The sequence below is a fragment of the Passer domesticus genome, chromosome 10, assembly GCF_036417665.1.
Source record: "Passer domesticus isolate bPasDom1 chromosome 10, bPasDom1.hap1, whole genome shotgun sequence".
Taxonomy (NCBI): domain Eukaryota; kingdom Metazoa; phylum Chordata; class Aves; order Passeriformes; family Passeridae; genus Passer; species Passer domesticus.
Window position 1 is genome coordinate 27,840,819 of NC_087483.1, and position 15,152 is coordinate 27,855,970.

Here is a 15,152-nt window from a genome sequence, read left to right on the forward strand (position 1 = left end):
CGGCGGCGGTCCGGCTGGGAGCGGCTCGGAGCGCTCCGCTCCCGACGCTGCACCGGGCCTCGGCCTCGGAGCCGGAGGGGATCTGTCAGCCCCCGCCCTGCGAGCCGGCAGGATGGAGCTGGACGAGCTGCTGCTGGACGAGGAGGGCGCCTTCTCCCTCAGTGGGTTCCAGGAGTTCACGGTGAGTGTCCCGCTGTTAGCAGGCCTCGCGGTGCTCCCGCGGAGCCCCGTGTGGGCGCACGGCCCGGCCCGGCGCGGCCCTGAGCCGGGCTGCGCTGGAAGGCGCGGCGTGAGGAGCGCTCTGGCCTTCCTCACGTTCCTGTCTGCCCTCAGTTCCTGCCCAGGCACCAGCAGCTGAGCGAGAGGGTGCGGAAGCGGCTCTATTATGGCTGGGACAAAGACTGCAGCCTGGATAATCTCTCCAGCCCTGTGGCAGGTGGGTTGCTGATTGTCCCCAGATGGTAATGCTGAGTCAAAGGGGTTGGAAGTAGCCCAAGGGGCCGAGACCAATAGGTCACCTGCTTCGTCCCCAGCGCCAAATCCCACCCCTGGCCAGCCTTTCCCGCTCAGTACAACACAACAGGGCAGGATGCCAGAGCCTCATGGCTTCTGTTCTCTGTTTTGTTGCCCCGTCTGGCTGTTACTGCATTTTTGACATTGTTATACTGCTGTATAAAGTCCTTTACATTGCTTGTGAATTCCTTGGCAGAGTAGGTTGTGAGCTTGTTCTTGCTGAGAGCTGTCTTAGGTAATTGTTTATGCTCTGCAAAACACTCAGGGTTTTGTTCAACTTCTAGTTGTGAGCACCAAGGTGACAAGTTCTTGCTGTGTTTGTCTGAATCACTTTTTTTTTTTTGTGTGTGTGTGTGTGCCTGTCAGTTGAGCAGTGTTTTGGGGGGCAGAAGAACAAGGCTGGGGTAAGGCTGAGGAGCTCATGCAGGTGATGGTGGAGAGGAATGGAAAAGGGCGTGCAGTGGTTTGGTAGAGGGCCTTCACTGTGTGGAGTTCTCAGCATTTCCATGAGCTGCTTGCTAGGGAAATGGTCTGAAGTTGCCAGGGGGCTGTGTGTGATGTGCCTTGGTGAGGAGGAGGATGCTGAGCCTGTGGTGCCAGGGCAGACCCAGGCTGAGCAGCCAGCTGCCTGGGCACTGCGGGGTGTCACGAATTCCAGCACAAGCAGTGTGAGGGAGGCTCAAGGCTGACATTACACCGGGGTGGGACTGTTCCATGGATGAAAGTTCAAAGGGTACAGTCAAGCAGGAAAACTGTTGGGGGCTATTAACTCTAAGGCTTGCCTTGCACTCGGGAAATGCTGTGGTTCCAGCAGCTGGGGGTAAAAGTGGCACATGGAGAACGTGTCCATGGGCTGATCTGCTTTTACAGCCTTCCTTCACCAGCTGCTTTCAAAAAATGGGACCCAGGACTATGATATCTGTCATTGCTACATGGCAAGTTTATGGCACTGTTCTCAAACAAGATAGAGGCTTGTTGGAGAGTGGAAAAGCAGGAAAATGTCTTTGGTATTGGAGGCTGGTTGCAGAAGGCAGCATGGCCCTGTCTGAGGAGAGAAGTTGAAATATGAATTTGTTCCTTTGGAGACAGAAGAACAGTAACCACACTCAGTGTGCTGTGCTGTGAGATGGGAAACTCATCAGCTGCTGTCCGTTCCTTCTAGGACAGGCCACTGTTGTGAGTTGGATTTGTGGGCTGAAGAATTTGGTTTTGTATCAGGACGAGCTTGTAGGGATCACTTGGGATGTTGGTGCTGCCTCTGGGGTGGCACAGTGGTGGCCTGGAAGGGCAGAGAGCAGCAGTGGGAGAGGCTGGGCACAGCCAGTGGGTGGCTGGAGCTGTGCCTGCCTGGCTGCATGTCACAGGAGTGGTGTGGCCTGGATGGTGTAGGGAAGTTCCTCAGAGCCGTGGTTTCTGAGCTTGGTGGCTGCTCTTTGGGCAAATCACTCATGTTAGTACAGGCATTCTCTTAGTTGCTGGAGAGATGTAGAAAGGAGGGGTGCAGTGGTGCTGCCCCTGGTAGCTGGAAATGCAAGGCTGATGAGATAAACTCTCTTCTCAATTCTGTCAGACAAGGGCTCAGAAACAAAAAAGGAGTTGAAGTTTCCTGTCTAAATCACTTCTTGCCTAGCATCACACTGTAGTGCTGCTTGAGATGCTCCACCTGGTCCTGTTGTGTAGGGAAGTGAGATGGGAGCTGCTGGAGCCACAGCATACATCCGTGTCTGTGCTTGATTGCTGGGGCACGTCCCTGAGTGCAGGGGAAGCAGGCTGGGCTGCAGTTACACCGTATCAGTGCTTTGATACCTTTAGTCCTTCAGGCCCCTGCTCACATGGATACCTCATACTCCATCGCAGGGTGGTGTAGGGTAAGCTGGAGCCATGCTGGGGAGATCTGGAGGGGGAAGGTGCTGGTGGTTGGAGGGGAGCAAAGGACCATCAAGATGTGCTGTGACATCAGCAAGAAGGCCTCCGGAAGGGCTGTCTGGGGTCCTGCAGGGTGAGGGCAGGATGTTCCTCTGCAGCTGACTGCTGGGGGTTCCCTGTGACACAGACCTGCTGATCTGCACTGCTGCAGGGCCTTGGTCACTCACATCCTCTTCCTGCTGTGATTTGCCTGCCCTGCATGTTTGTTCCTCACTTGTCCCTGACCTCTCATAAGGCCTCATAGTTTTAACTTGAAGGGCTGAGCAAACACCAAGACCTGATGGGCTTGTAGAGAGAAAGGGAGAGGAGGGCATGGGCTGGACCACACTGGACTAACTCTTTTGGTGCTTTTCTGTCCTAGATATTGCTGTGGAGTTGCTGCAGAAAGTGGCTCCCAGTCCTATCCGCAGACTCCAGAAGAAATATGTGTCTCATGTATCTCGGTGAGAAGCAAAACCTGTCCCTTCGTGTCCTGTGTCAGAACTTGGAGCTCTGGTCTTACCTGTGACTCACTTTGTCTCCTGGGCCAGCCCCTGGCTTTGTGCCTAGGCCTGATTAGTGTCAAAGAGAAGCTGGAGGCATGGACAGCAGGCACAGTGACTTCCTGACACAGCCGGCTTCGAGTTTATCCTGCTCTCTGGGGTGCATATGTGCTCTTGTTACTGGGAGTTTGTACTGGCTGGATCTGCAGCTCCCAGGGTAGCCAGATTTGAACCTGGAGTCTCCCTCTTGGCAGCTGAGCTCTTGCAGCATGCCTTGCTGCAGACAGGGCTGCTCGGTTTGGAGCTGGCTGTGCCTGGGAACAGAAACCAGGGCTTTCTGCTCTCCACCCTGCGTCCCTGGCACTTTCTGATGCTGCAGCTCAGGACAACTGGCACAGAGCTGGCAAGGCTGTGATCTGTCTAGCAATTTGCTAAACCTTCCTACTGTCTGCATGGGGAGGGAGCAGCCAAGTTGTGTCCTGGTGCCTGGGATGTTTGTAGCATTGGTTCTTGTCCTGTCCTACAGGGAAGCTTGCATCTCGCCCTGCTCCATGATGTTGGCACTGGTTTACATTGAGAGGCTCCGGCACCGCAACCCTGAATACCTCCAGCAGATCTCCTCTTCAGACCTCTTCCTGATCTCCATGGTGAGCAGTGGGCAGGGGAGTAACTGGGCTGGCGGGAAGTGAGTACAGGGGAGGCTGAAATCCTGTCCTTTGTGCTACTTTTAGATGGTTGCAAGTAAGTATCTGTATGATGAAGGTGAGGAAGAGGAGGTGTTCAACGACGAGTGGGGAGCAGCAGGGAAGGTGGATGTCCAGACCATGAACACACTGGAGATGAACTTCCTGAGCGCCATTGTAAGTGAAACTGTAACTGCTGCCAACTGTTTCACAGAGCAGGGGAAAAGACACATGGAGGGGGAGTCTGGATTTCTGTTTTTCTCCCACATGCTCCCATGAAGGGACAGAGAAAGATGTGTCTGGGTGCCCTGCCCTGACTGCACTGACCTTTAACTGCTGTCCCGGCAGGACTGGAGTCTCTACACAGATCCTCGGGAGCTGTTTGAAGTGCTGAGCTGGCTGGAAGGACGGTAGGTGTCTAGGGTGGGGGTCATCCCTTTATCTGTGTTGCAGCCTGGCTCTGCCCCTTCTTGGAGGTAGCCCTGCTCTCCTTGTACAGAACTTAAGCAGGGTCTTCTCCAAGCTTTTTTTTTTCCTTGCAGTGTGGCTGAAAAACAAGGCATGTGGCGTGGCTGGTTCACCTACACAGATCTGTGTGTCCTCATGGAGCAGTCCATGTGGCAGCATGTGCTGGGCCAGTTCTACCAGCAAGTAGTGAAGGTAAGGGCATAGGAGAGCAGCTAATTGCAAGAACATGGGACCCAGCAGGCTGTGGATTTGGAGCAGGATGCTCTTTTCCACTGAAAGCAGCACCTTGGTTTATTCTCTGTTGAAAAGGGAAGCTGTCAGAAGATGCTGATTTGCAGCTGCACTGCCTGAGGCACTGCAGCCCCGTGCTGGGTAGTGCCCTGTGCTAGACCATAGCCCCATAAGTTGTGGTGGCATGGAGGCAACTGGGTACCAGCTAGGGTTTTGAACAGGAACTGTCGGCTTTTAGCTGGGGCATTTTGGTCTGTGATATTTAGGCCCAGCTTTGGGCAGGCTGTGTGCTGCTCACTGTTAGCAGTGTGGCTGCCTGCTCTTGGCATCCAGCCTTGGAGCTGGTGATGCTTTTTCCTGTCACGGTTGCTGGGTTGATCGTGGCCATGCTGCATCCTGGCTGGTGGGGGTGCTGCTGGGGATGTCTGGGCTAACATTTGTCTTCTCCCTAGCTGGCCTGCCTCCTGGGTGTGGTGTACCTGACGGGCTTCGCAGCCATCTTCGCCTCCATCACGGTGGTGCACCGCTCTGTGTGCATGAGGAGTGTCAGCACTGCAGCCCCCCGGCCTGTGCTGTTCCCTGAGAAAGGGAGCTGCCAGCTGGATGCCCAGCCAGCCCCAGCCCCTGGCCAACCCCAGCCCGAGCTGCCCAATGTCTCCTCAGCCAGCTGCACCCGTTGCCTGGAGGAGAATGAGACCACCAAGGAGCCCCATCGTGGAGGTGTCACGGCGACTGCACTCTACCTGTGGAGCAGCGTGATGACAGCCCTGTCCTACCCAAAGGCACCTGATCTAGCCCAGCACAGGCACCTCCCACAAGGTCCTTTCCGGAAAGTGCCCACTGCCTGTGAGAGATCCAACCGTACCAGCCCTGCTGCAGCCCCCAGCCAGCCTGGCCCTTTCGGACTCGCCGTGCTCCCGGCTCCTCCGGTGCTCCACTGCCATGCTTGCTCAGCCACTGCAGGCCCCACGTGGGATGCAGCCCCCAACCGTGAGGACTGGCTGGACCCCCTGGGGCTGAAGCAGTGCTTCTTGCATACTGCAATGGATCTCAGTAGAATCAAGAGCTTCATTTTTCCCAGCTAGGAGTATAGAACAGCAGCCCCGTTCCCCTTCCCTTCTAGTGTGGCACAACTCACTTCCTTACACTTCTGGGACCCCTGATCCCTGGAACTGCAGGGGGCTGAAGGCCCCTGCATTACTTTCAAACCAGCACTTGTGTCCCCCCACCTAGGGCAGGGATATTCTTCACTTGGGGCTGCTGGGACAGGTTGGCATAGAGCTGGCTTGCTGGGGTGGGAACTCAATATGGGTCGCCTTTGGGCTGGGGTGCTTGTGCAAAGGGGGTATTGGACCTCTTCCTGTAGTGAGTGGTGTTGGACAGAGGTGGCATATGGGATGTTGGAGGCTGGGACTGTGTGTGCAGGGTGGAGAGGCTAAGGCAGTGACCCCAGTGAGAAGCTGAGGTGCCTGGGGTAGGGGAGAGGAGGTTGAAGGAGGTGGGAGTTAGCTGGCTGGTCATAGCAGTATTTACATTTGGGGGATGTTAGGGCACTTCTTGGAACTTGCAAGAGTGACACCAAGCAGGTACCCCGATGTGGCTGTGCCCTGCTGGGCTTGGTGGGGATGAAGTGTGCTTAGGGCTGAACTTCCTTATCCTGCTTGTGTTGGATGTTTTGAATCTGGGGTGCTCTGTGACCCCCATCCCAAACCCCAGCTGTCTGTGTCTGTGAGAAAATAGTGCCTGACTGCTCCTCAGAGTGGGAAGAAGGCACCCTGTCTTGCTGACCAGGCCAGCTCATCGTGCCCCTTCTTTTTACTGTGGATTTTACACCTGTTTTTCACTCTTTTGTAGATGCAAATCTCTTCCAATAAAAGTAGTTCTTGCTGTGTGCCTGCCTCATCCTGTTGAGCTGCTCCATGCTGGCAGCATGCCTGCCCCAGAGTGGAGCCACGTCCATGCAGCTGTGCCTGCTCCTGGAGCTGCTGTGCACAACAAATCCTAGGTGCTGCCAGTGAGCCCAGGGGACCTGCAAGGCCTGTCCTGCAGTCTCTCTCCTGACATGAGGGATATCAGGTCTGGTGCAGGCAGGGACAACAGGAGAGGAGGATCCCCATCCTTGGGAATGCGGGGAATGCATGTTCTCTTCACTGCTCTTTGCTCTCCAAAGTCTTACCTGTTAATGAGTGAGCCTTGAGCAGCAAGGGCTTGACCAGGTCACTGACACAGCCACCTCTGCCCCGTGACAAAAACACGAGCATCCCTTTCCAGCCAAGCAGGCAGCTTCTGTCCCTGGCATCCTTGTCCAGTGGCAGGATTCAGTACTCTCCTGTATAATAGACCCCCCACTAGAGCCCAGGCTGGTCCACGAGGGCAGCAGATGCCCCTGCAGATACTGGGGTGAAACAAGCATGAGCAGAGCATACTGAAGCTGGAGGATGCTGCTGGTGGGAGTAGTGTAAGCACAGGGAGGAAGAGGTGTCAAGGCTGTGGCCTTCCCAGTGCTTGCCCACAGGCACTGATGGGCCCCAGGCTGTGGGTAGTTGGCCTGCTTGTGGCTGCCTGTCACCTGGCCCTCATGGTGACAAACCAGGGTGACACTTGCATTCCTGGCCACAAGGGCAGATTACTAACCAACTCAAGTTAATGGCTAACCCTGGGGCAGCTCCTGCAGAAGGTGGAAGTTCAGCCATGTGAGGATTTAGGAGGAGCTCTTGGGGGATGGGAGCCAGCCCACCCTCTGCACCGAAAATTGGGAGCGGTGTGGGGAAGGCAGCAGCATGAATGGGGGCCGTGGCAGAGCACCTGGAGCTGGGAGCCCCTTGCTCACCTCCTGCTCCTCCCAGAAGATGTGCTCCTGGGTGATGGGCTGCTGCTTAGCCCTTCAGGTAAGGGGGGACCATGGTGAGCAGCCAGAGAGATGGGATGATGAGGAGAGGGCTGGGATCCTCTCACATTGCAGGGCAGGGGCTGCATCCTGCCAGACAAAGGGTGTGTAGGGCTCTGGTCAGTGCGTGGGCAGTAGTGAGTGCTACCCAGGTGGTGTCCGTGGGCATCCACCCTCTCAGGGGGACTGGGCATGGGGAGCTGCAGCTCTGGGTGCTGCAAGGAGTTGTGACTGCTCCATCTCTTCCCTGCACAGCACCTGGCTGTGCAGACGTCCTTGCTCTGCATCTTCCACCTCCTCCTGCTGCCCACCCTGCCCCAGGAGCCGCCTCATGCCCAGACCACCAGCAAGCTGCTGGCACGAAGCCTCTTTGCCTGCGGCGTCTCCACCCTGCTGCAGACCACCCTGGGGAGCAGGTGAGAAGGGAAGTGGGAAGGGGCACAAGGAAAACCTTTGCACTACATCTCTGCACAGTTGTCACGGATGTCCCCTCCCTCACACACACACCTCTAGAAAAACTTTCCCTCTAGCTCTTCGCTGCCTTGCTCCAACATCATACACAGCTCCTTCAGACCATCTGATGCCTGTGCTGCCCACACAGGCTGGGTATGGGATTCAGCAAAGCCTCTGACCTCTGTATCCACTCCATGTGCTGTCACTTGGGTTGTACTAGGGCACATGTAAAATATGGAGTAACCTCCTGCCACTTTGGGGTTCTTATCTGCTTCCCTTCCCACCCCTGTTCCTCTGGCAGCCTGGGCTCTTGGAGCAACCCAGTTCCCTTCCCTGTCCTTCCTTCATAATGTGCCGTTGTTGTCCCCTTCCTCAGGTTGCCACTGGTTCAAATCCCATCCTTTGAGTACTTGGTCCCTGCCATGGTGCTGAGCTCCCACCTGTCCCCTGGTGGCAGCACAGACAGGAATGGTAAGCACAGCCCTGGAGCCTGTGTCCCTTGGGGCCTGGGCCATGCTGGTGCCAGGGGAATGGCAATGATGGGGTGCCTGGCAGGTGGAGTAGGGATGAGGGGTAGCAAGGGGTCCTGCCTGCTGGCCCTTCTGGTGATGGTGCACAGCACCCTACTCACTCCTGAGTGCACTTGCAACGTATCTGGTCACTTCCCCAGGGCCAGGGCTTATGGAGATGGACATGCTGGCACACTTCCCCTTCTGCAGCCAGCAGTCACCTTACTGCACCCTCTTGGGCACAGGTCCGGGAGCCCAGGATTCATGTGTATCCCATCCTTCCAAAATTCCCTTCCAGGCACAGCCATGGCCAGTACATGCCTTGTACCTCATTGCAGAGACACAGGGAGCTGGGCTGACTCACTGCAAGAGGTGGGTGCTCCTGTGCTGAAATGGGGGTCCCTATCCTGCTCCATCAGCTTTCCACTCGTCACCCATATCCCTGTACCCCCAGTCTCTTTTCCTGGGATTTGCCATGAAGAGAGTTGTGAAGGCAATGGGGATCATGATGCATGTCCACATATATGTTTTACTCTGCTTGGGGTGAGCAGAACACATGAAACAAGCGCTTGTTCCCTGCTGCTGGGGTGGTGGGAACGTGGCCAGGGGAAGGTGTTGGACTGCTCTCTGTGCATCCTGCCCCACAGGCCCATCCTTTCCTCCTACAGGTCTCTGGAGCAGTGCTGATCTCTGGGCTGATTCAGTTGGCGCTGGGAGTGTCTGGCGTGTGTGGGTGGGCAGTGCGGCACTGCGGGCCCATGGTCCTGGCCCCCAGCCTCTCCATCATCGGGCTGTCTGCGTACAAGGAAGCTGCTTTCTTCTGCTCCACTAACTGGGGAGTAGCACTGCTGTATGTGAGCCCAGGGACTGCAGTGGTGGGCAGCTCCTGAGCCTTTCTTTCACCAGCAGGACAGGGATGGGGCACCCCTGCAGTGCACGGTGCACATTTGGGGACCCATCACTGACTGTGATGCTGTGTGGTGACCTGTGCTCACTCTCCTAGGCTCATGCTCCTCGCTGTCACCTTCTCCCAGCACCTGCGGTCCTGTCGCCTGCCCTTCTGTGCCTGGCCCCATGCTTGGGAGGGCTCCACAGAGCATTCAGGTCCCACCCTGCGCACGTTCTCGGTACTGTGGTTTGTCTCTTCACTGTCACCAGGTTTCTCTCTCCAAGCCTGCCTCTTTGGTGTGGGGTTAGGTGAGACCTGGAGCACAGGCAGGCATGAAGAGCTCTGGTGCAGCTCCCATGGATACTTCTGGGGAAGCATTGGGAGACCTAGGGTGTTGGAGCAGAACAGCTTGGGATGCTTCCTGCAGGGGTAAGGGGAGATGTGGCACGACTCCTTGGGAGATGTGACAGGACAAGGATGGGGTGCTAGCCAGGGCAGGCAGGGGAGGAGGGTCCCCTGCTAGGGTCCCCTTTTGCTCTGCAGGTACTGCTCCCATTTGCTGGTGTCTGCCTCATCTGTGCCATCCTCAGCTACTTCCACATTCCCTGGGAATCACTGGATGTGACCATGGCACAGCTGTCCTGGGCCAATAGCACTTCCAATGCCCCTTGGATCCACATCCCCTATGCAGGTAGCGGGCAGCAGGGCTGAGTGCAGCATCCACGTTTGGACAGGATTTCTATCACTGTCCCTTTTCCCTCTGCTGCAGGAGCGTGGAGGTGGCCGCTGCTCACGCCCCGGGCGCTGGCAGTGGGCATGGCCATGGCCGTCGGCTGTAGCATGAACTCTGTGGGCTGCTACGTGCTGTGTGGGAGGCTGCTGCGAGTGCCCCGGCTGCCCCCTCATGCCTGTAACCGGGGGCTTTGCATGGAAGGGCTGGGCAGCCTCCTGGCGGGACTGCTGGGCACCGCAGGGGGCACGGCCTCCAGCATTGCCAACACCTGTGCCACTGGCTTCACGCAGGTATGCCAAAGGAGGGGAATCGGGTTGGCAAGGGATGGGGAGGCAGTCGAGCAGGTGTGTGGGACTCGTAATTGCCAGGCTGTCACCGAGCCAGCGCTGGCAAAGGTTAGGTGTGTGTAGCAGAAGGGGGAGGGAGATAGAGCAGGGGGTGATGCTACCCATCCTCACTTTCCCACTCCTCCTTCCCAGGCTGGCTCTCGCCGCTCAGTGCAAGTAAGCGCCCTGGTGTGCATGGTGCTGGGCATGTCCCCGAGGCTGGCAGGGCTCCTCACCCATGTCCCACTGGCAGTTCACGGTGGGTACCCCGCCCTGCCCCTTGCTGCAGCACCTGCAGCCTGCCTGGCACCTCCTGACTCCTGCCCCTCGCAGGAGGGGTGCTTTGTGTAACCTACGCCGTGGCTGTGGGCACGGGGATCTCCTACTTCCAGTACACAGACATTGACTCAGGGAGGAACATCTTCATTGTTGGCTTTGCCATGTTCATGGCACTGCTGGTACCGCGGTGGTTCGGCACGGCTCTGGCTCCCCTGGCCACAGGTACGACGGACATTCCCCAGCCAAGGCAAAGCCTTCAGTCCCGTGGCATGGTGACCACACATCTCCAGTGTTCTGGGAGGCTGGGTCAGCTCATGGCAGCAGGCAGCTGCCTCTTCAATGCCCCATTCTGCCATGGATGCTCATGCCCCTTTTCCTTGGCTGGGCTGGGGCCTCCTGGCTGATTCTGGCACTGTCCCTGCAGGCTGGGTGCCACTGGACCTCCTCTTCCTCTCCCTGCTTATGGTCCCTGTCTTCTTAACTGGCTTCTTGTCATTTTTTCTGGAGAACACGGTCTCAGGTGAGGGGCTGCCCTAGGTGCTCTGCATATGCCCTGATCTAAGGACTGGATCTGTCCATGGGGCAAACCCCAGCTCTGCCTCTGGGCAGTCCTACTGAGAGTGCTGGTGTGGGCTAGGAGGAAGGGGCTTCCATTTCACTGCCTACTTTCCTGCTTTCAGGAACACTGGAGGAACGAGGGCTGCTTTCTGAGCAGCCATGGAAAGCCAGAGCTGGTGACTGTCACCTCCATGGAGAGAGAGGGGAAGCCAGCCGAACCTATAGGCTCCCTGCTGGGCTAAGGAGGCTGCTGCCATCTTCCTGCAAAGCCTTTCCGTGCTGCTTCCTCTGCCCGAGGAGTGAGGAAGAGGAGGAGGGAAGCTGTGCCACTGAGGAGGGGACTGCTGGCCCGGGGGAAGGGACACACCTGCTCCCCAAACCCAGCTCTGGGGAGCTGCAGCCAGCAATCAGGCCAAGCCAGACAGACATGCCTGCATGGCACTCTGTGGCCTGACCCTGTCATCTGGGGGTGCCTCATGTGAAAATAGGGCTGTGCCCTCCAGGCAGCTTGTGAGCCACTTTCTCCTCATTTCTGAAGCCCTCGAGGACTGGAGGAACCTGAGCTTCCACCCTCCTAACACAAACCTAATTTTCCTGCTTGAGAGCGAAATATAAAAACCTTCAACCAACTTTGCCTTTTCCATGAGTTTTCTTTCCAGATGGGATTTACCTAGGGTGTATACCACCAGGTATACATCTCTGGCACTCCAGGCTGCTCCAGGCTGGTGGTGCAACTCAGCTCAGTTTCCCAAACAATGAACACCCTTTCGCCTGCAGCCAGATAGTCCCAGTAGTGCTCACCATATAAATACCCACTAGGGGATTTCCCTGAAGTAGAACATCTCCCTCCACCTGGTCCCAAGGTGAAACACCCGAAGGTGGATGCAGGGTGGGAGGGATGAGGTGGCACTGTGTGTGCAGATCCCTGGCTGTGAGCTCTCTTTCCCCAGCTCGCTGTGACCCCCACAGCTGTACACAGCAGGATAACGCACAGCTCATCCTCATCCAAACAGCACCCCCACCTGACCTTAAATTTCAGCTGTGCCTGAAGTCCAGCTGGCTCCTGCACCCCAAACCCGATCATGCAAGCTAGTCTGTCCTGCACTGCAAAGTCCTTGCCTACTCTCGTAAGGATCCAAACCCCGTGTGATGACCGTGCTCTCCTGGCACTGCCCAGGGAGGCGGCTGCAGCCTGCGTGCTGGGGACAGGGGTGAGCGGAGGGGAGTGTGCAGAGTGTCAGTGGGAGACTCGGGGCAGCGCCTCAGGAGCAGTTTGTGGGCCCGGCCTGCATGGCCTCGCTGCATGAGGGACACGGCAGCTCGGTTCGTGTCCTTACGGGCACGCACGGGAACCCCAGCGGCTCCCGGGGCCCGTGAGGCAGGAACGGCAGCGCAAGGAGCCGCCCGTCCCGGCGTGCCCCGGCCCGCAGCCGCGGAAGAGAGCGGCATGCCGGGAGCCGTAGTCTGCCCGGCCTCCGGCCCGGCGCCGCTCCGAGCCCGCGCCTCTGCGCCCGGCCGCGCCCCTGCTGCCCCGGGTAACGCTGCGGCCCCGCTGAGCCCGCGGCCTGCGGGCACCCCGGGTGTTTGGGGGGCTGGAGCCCGCCGCAGGGAGGAGCGGGAAGCAGCGGTGGCCGCCGGCTCTCGGCCGTGTCGCTGCCGGCGGGCACGGCGCGGCTCGCCGGGAGCGCGGGGATGGGATGCCGCAGCCCGAGGAGGGTGCAGCGCCCAGCCGCCCGCCCGGGGCCGGCGGGCAGCCCCAGCGCTCGTTTGGGGGCAGAGGTCTTGCCGTGTTAAATCCACCCAGCAGCGGATCAGCCGGGGAGGCAGCAGTTCCTGCTGGAGCATCTGGGGTGCTTATTGTGAGCTGCGGCAGGACCTGCCCTGCAGCAAGCTCAAAACACATGCCCCAGCTCTGCTGCTTGCATGTGAGACCAGAGCCGGCTGAGTATCCTCACTTCTGTGCTGTCAGTCATAAATGGCACTGACGGTCCCTGTGAGGCCACCCCCGGACCAGGTCTGCCTTGGGTGGGGGTTGAGGCAGAGTCCTCGTTGCTCTTTTGCAGATGGAGAGCTCCGAGGAGCTGGAAAGCAGCCTCCTGACCCAGCCCTGGGCTTCTGTTCGCTTTGGCGAGTCCACTTTCCTTGCCAAAGTGTGCTTCAGGGATACTGGCTATATCCTGCTGATCTCTGACCTCAGCAGTGTTTGGTACGAGAGTGCAGGCGTCGAGGCTGTGGGACAAAGGTCCAAGGTGAGTGTTTGAAAAGGCCAGGGGCCTCCTTTTCTCCTCCCAGCAGCTGACATTCCAGCATAAATTGCTTGGTGACACAATGGCTGTTGGGTCTGCCTGGGCTGGGGTGCAAATGCCCAGCCTGGGAAGTCCCTGTGTGGCTCTGCCCAAGCCCTGTCACCCCACTGGGCCAAACACCCTTCTTCTGTGAGAGTGGGCCACAATATTTAGCATAGTGGGGCAGCCAGGTGGGTCTGCATACAGAGGCTGGCACAGTCTCTTCACTTGTGGGCTGGATGGGCAGCTGGTTTCCCCAGGGTCAGTGTACTAAAGAGGAGCTTGAAACAAGGCTGCCTTCTACTCATGACAGAGAGATTCTGTTCACATTCATAGCTAGTAGTTTCTCATGGGGCATCCTGTCAGCTTGGCCCCCCAAAATGCATGGAGCTGTGCCTCATCTCCTCAGCCCATGCGCCCAGGCCAATGTGCCATTGAAGTGGCATGTCCCTGTGTCACATAGTGCTGAGTGGCTGGTGGCAGGAGGGATGGGCAGATGGCTGCAGCCATCCCCCAGCTCTGGCAGACTGTCCTGCTGTGGGCTCTCAGCCAGGCTCTGGTGCTTGTGGTGGCATGCAGAACAGATGTGCTAGTGCAGACTGCTGCACCCTGCCCATCCTGGACTGGCAGGACAGGGGAGTCTTCCCAGCATGGCTGGCTTGGGAGTATCAGTGAGGAATGTCATGTCAGCTGGAAGCCAAGGCCCAGGGATAGCTTTTTGCTGTGGAACATGCAGTAGTTTGACTCCTTTGGTGCTGGGATTTCTGCTGGCTTTTCCCCAGTGCTGTGCCCCCTAACCTTGCCTTTTCCCAGGAGCTGAACAAGCGGCTGACTGTCCACGTGTCCTCCTTCCTGAACCACCTGTGCAGCTTGATGTGTCCCTTGCTGGCAGGGCAGCCAGGTGCCACCACTGCCTTCTCCTGCCAGCGCTCTCCCAGTGGCCTCAGGCTGCACGTGAAAAGCGAGCTGTCAGGACTGCCCTTCTACTGGGACTTCCACTGCTGCCCCGCTCCCTTGGAGATGGTGAGCAAACCTGCAGACAGTTCAGGGAGGGGAGTGGCCAAAATTAAGGATTATTTCCTTATGCTTAGAGGCTTTTGAGTAGTCTCAAGCCATGCTGGTGACTGTAGGTTGCCTGGCTCTGCCTTCTGCCTCTCCCAAGGCTTACTGTCCCCATTTCTTCCCACTGAGGCTTTGGTTTGTGCCATGCAGTTACACAGGGATGGCCCAGCACATGCTGCTGCTGGTGCATAAGTGGAATGTCCTCCTGACAGCCCATCTGGAGTTCTGCATCCAAATATGGGCTGCTTGGCACAAGAAAAACATTGACCTGTTAGAGGGGGTCCAGAGGAGGGCCACAAAGATGATAAGAGTGCTGGAGCTCGTCTGCTACAAAGACAGGTTGTGAGAGATGGGATTGTTTGGCATGGAGAAGAGAAGGCTCTGGAGACACCTCATTGCAGCCTTCCAGTACTTGAAGAGGGCTCTTTGAAAAGAGGGAGGAAAACAGCTTTTTTACATGGGCAGATAGTGATAGGACAAGGAGAAATGTTTTTCAATTATAAGAGGAGACATTTAGATTTGCTGCTAGAAAAAATGTTTTCATTATGAGGATAATGAGGTACTGGAACAGGTTGCCCAGAGAAGTTACAGATGTTCCATTCCTGAAAGTGTTCAAGACCAGGTTGGATGGGGCTTTGAGCAACCTGATCTAGTGAGTTATATCAAAAATCTGTTCCAAAGGAAACCTTTAGATAATTCTGTGCCCAGTGTGGGGTGATGCCCTGCCAGCACTCTGTAGAGCAGAGTGATGCTGTTCTCTTTGGGAGCAAGCCATGAATCGGTGCACTGAGCAGCGGGTACCCCCAGATGTCCCACAGGTCTGTCACGGCGGGCGGAATTCCGGCGGATTCTCCCGGCTTTGAAGGGT

The 15,152-nt window shown here is 57.3% G+C and overlaps 3 protein-coding genes across 7 annotated transcripts in view; all 3 read left to right on the forward strand.

The window, feature by feature from the left end:
* The first annotated feature begins 41 nt into the window (after positions 1-41).
* CNPPD1 (cyclin Pas1/PHO80 domain containing 1) lies at positions 42-6,194 on the forward strand. Its single transcript, XM_064434830.1, has 8 exons — positions 42-181; positions 334-436; positions 2,801-2,882; positions 3,448-3,568; positions 3,653-3,781; positions 3,953-4,014; positions 4,147-4,264; positions 4,756-6,194. Exons 1-8 carry the CDS (start codon positions 113-115, stop codon positions 5,386-5,388), a joined length of 1,317 nt encoding a protein of 438 aa, XP_064290900.1. The 5' UTR covers positions 42-112; the 3' UTR covers positions 5,389-6,194.
* Positions 6,195-6,325: 131 nt separating this feature from the next.
* On the forward strand, positions 6,326-11,527 carry SLC23A3 (solute carrier family 23 member 3). Its single transcript, XM_064434820.1, has 12 exons — positions 6,326-7,191; positions 7,446-7,606; positions 8,020-8,114; positions 8,451-8,524; positions 8,821-9,002; positions 9,156-9,279; positions 9,585-9,732; positions 9,811-10,064; positions 10,254-10,359; positions 10,434-10,601; positions 10,804-10,899; positions 11,060-11,527. The coding sequence occupies exons 1-12, from the start codon at positions 7,084-7,086 to the stop codon at positions 11,389-11,391; spliced, it is 1,848 nt and encodes a 615-aa protein (XP_064290890.1). The 5' UTR covers positions 6,326-7,083; the 3' UTR covers positions 11,392-11,527.
* Positions 11,528-12,370: 843 nt separating this feature from the next.
* Positions 12,371-15,152, forward strand: part of NHEJ1 (non-homologous end joining factor 1) — a 43,130-nt gene continuing 40,348 nt past the window's right edge. Inside the window, exons 1-3 of one of the 5 annotated variants that reach the window (XM_064434840.1) lie at positions 12,371-12,472; positions 13,001-13,186; positions 14,036-14,245. In XM_064434840.1, coding sequence (XP_064290910.1) covers positions 13,001-13,186; positions 14,036-14,245 — 396 coding nt within the window. In that variant the 5' untranslated portion in view covers positions 12,371-12,472. The other 4 variants (XM_064434838.1, XM_064434837.1, XM_064434836.1 and 1 more) reach the window with 4 other exon arrangements.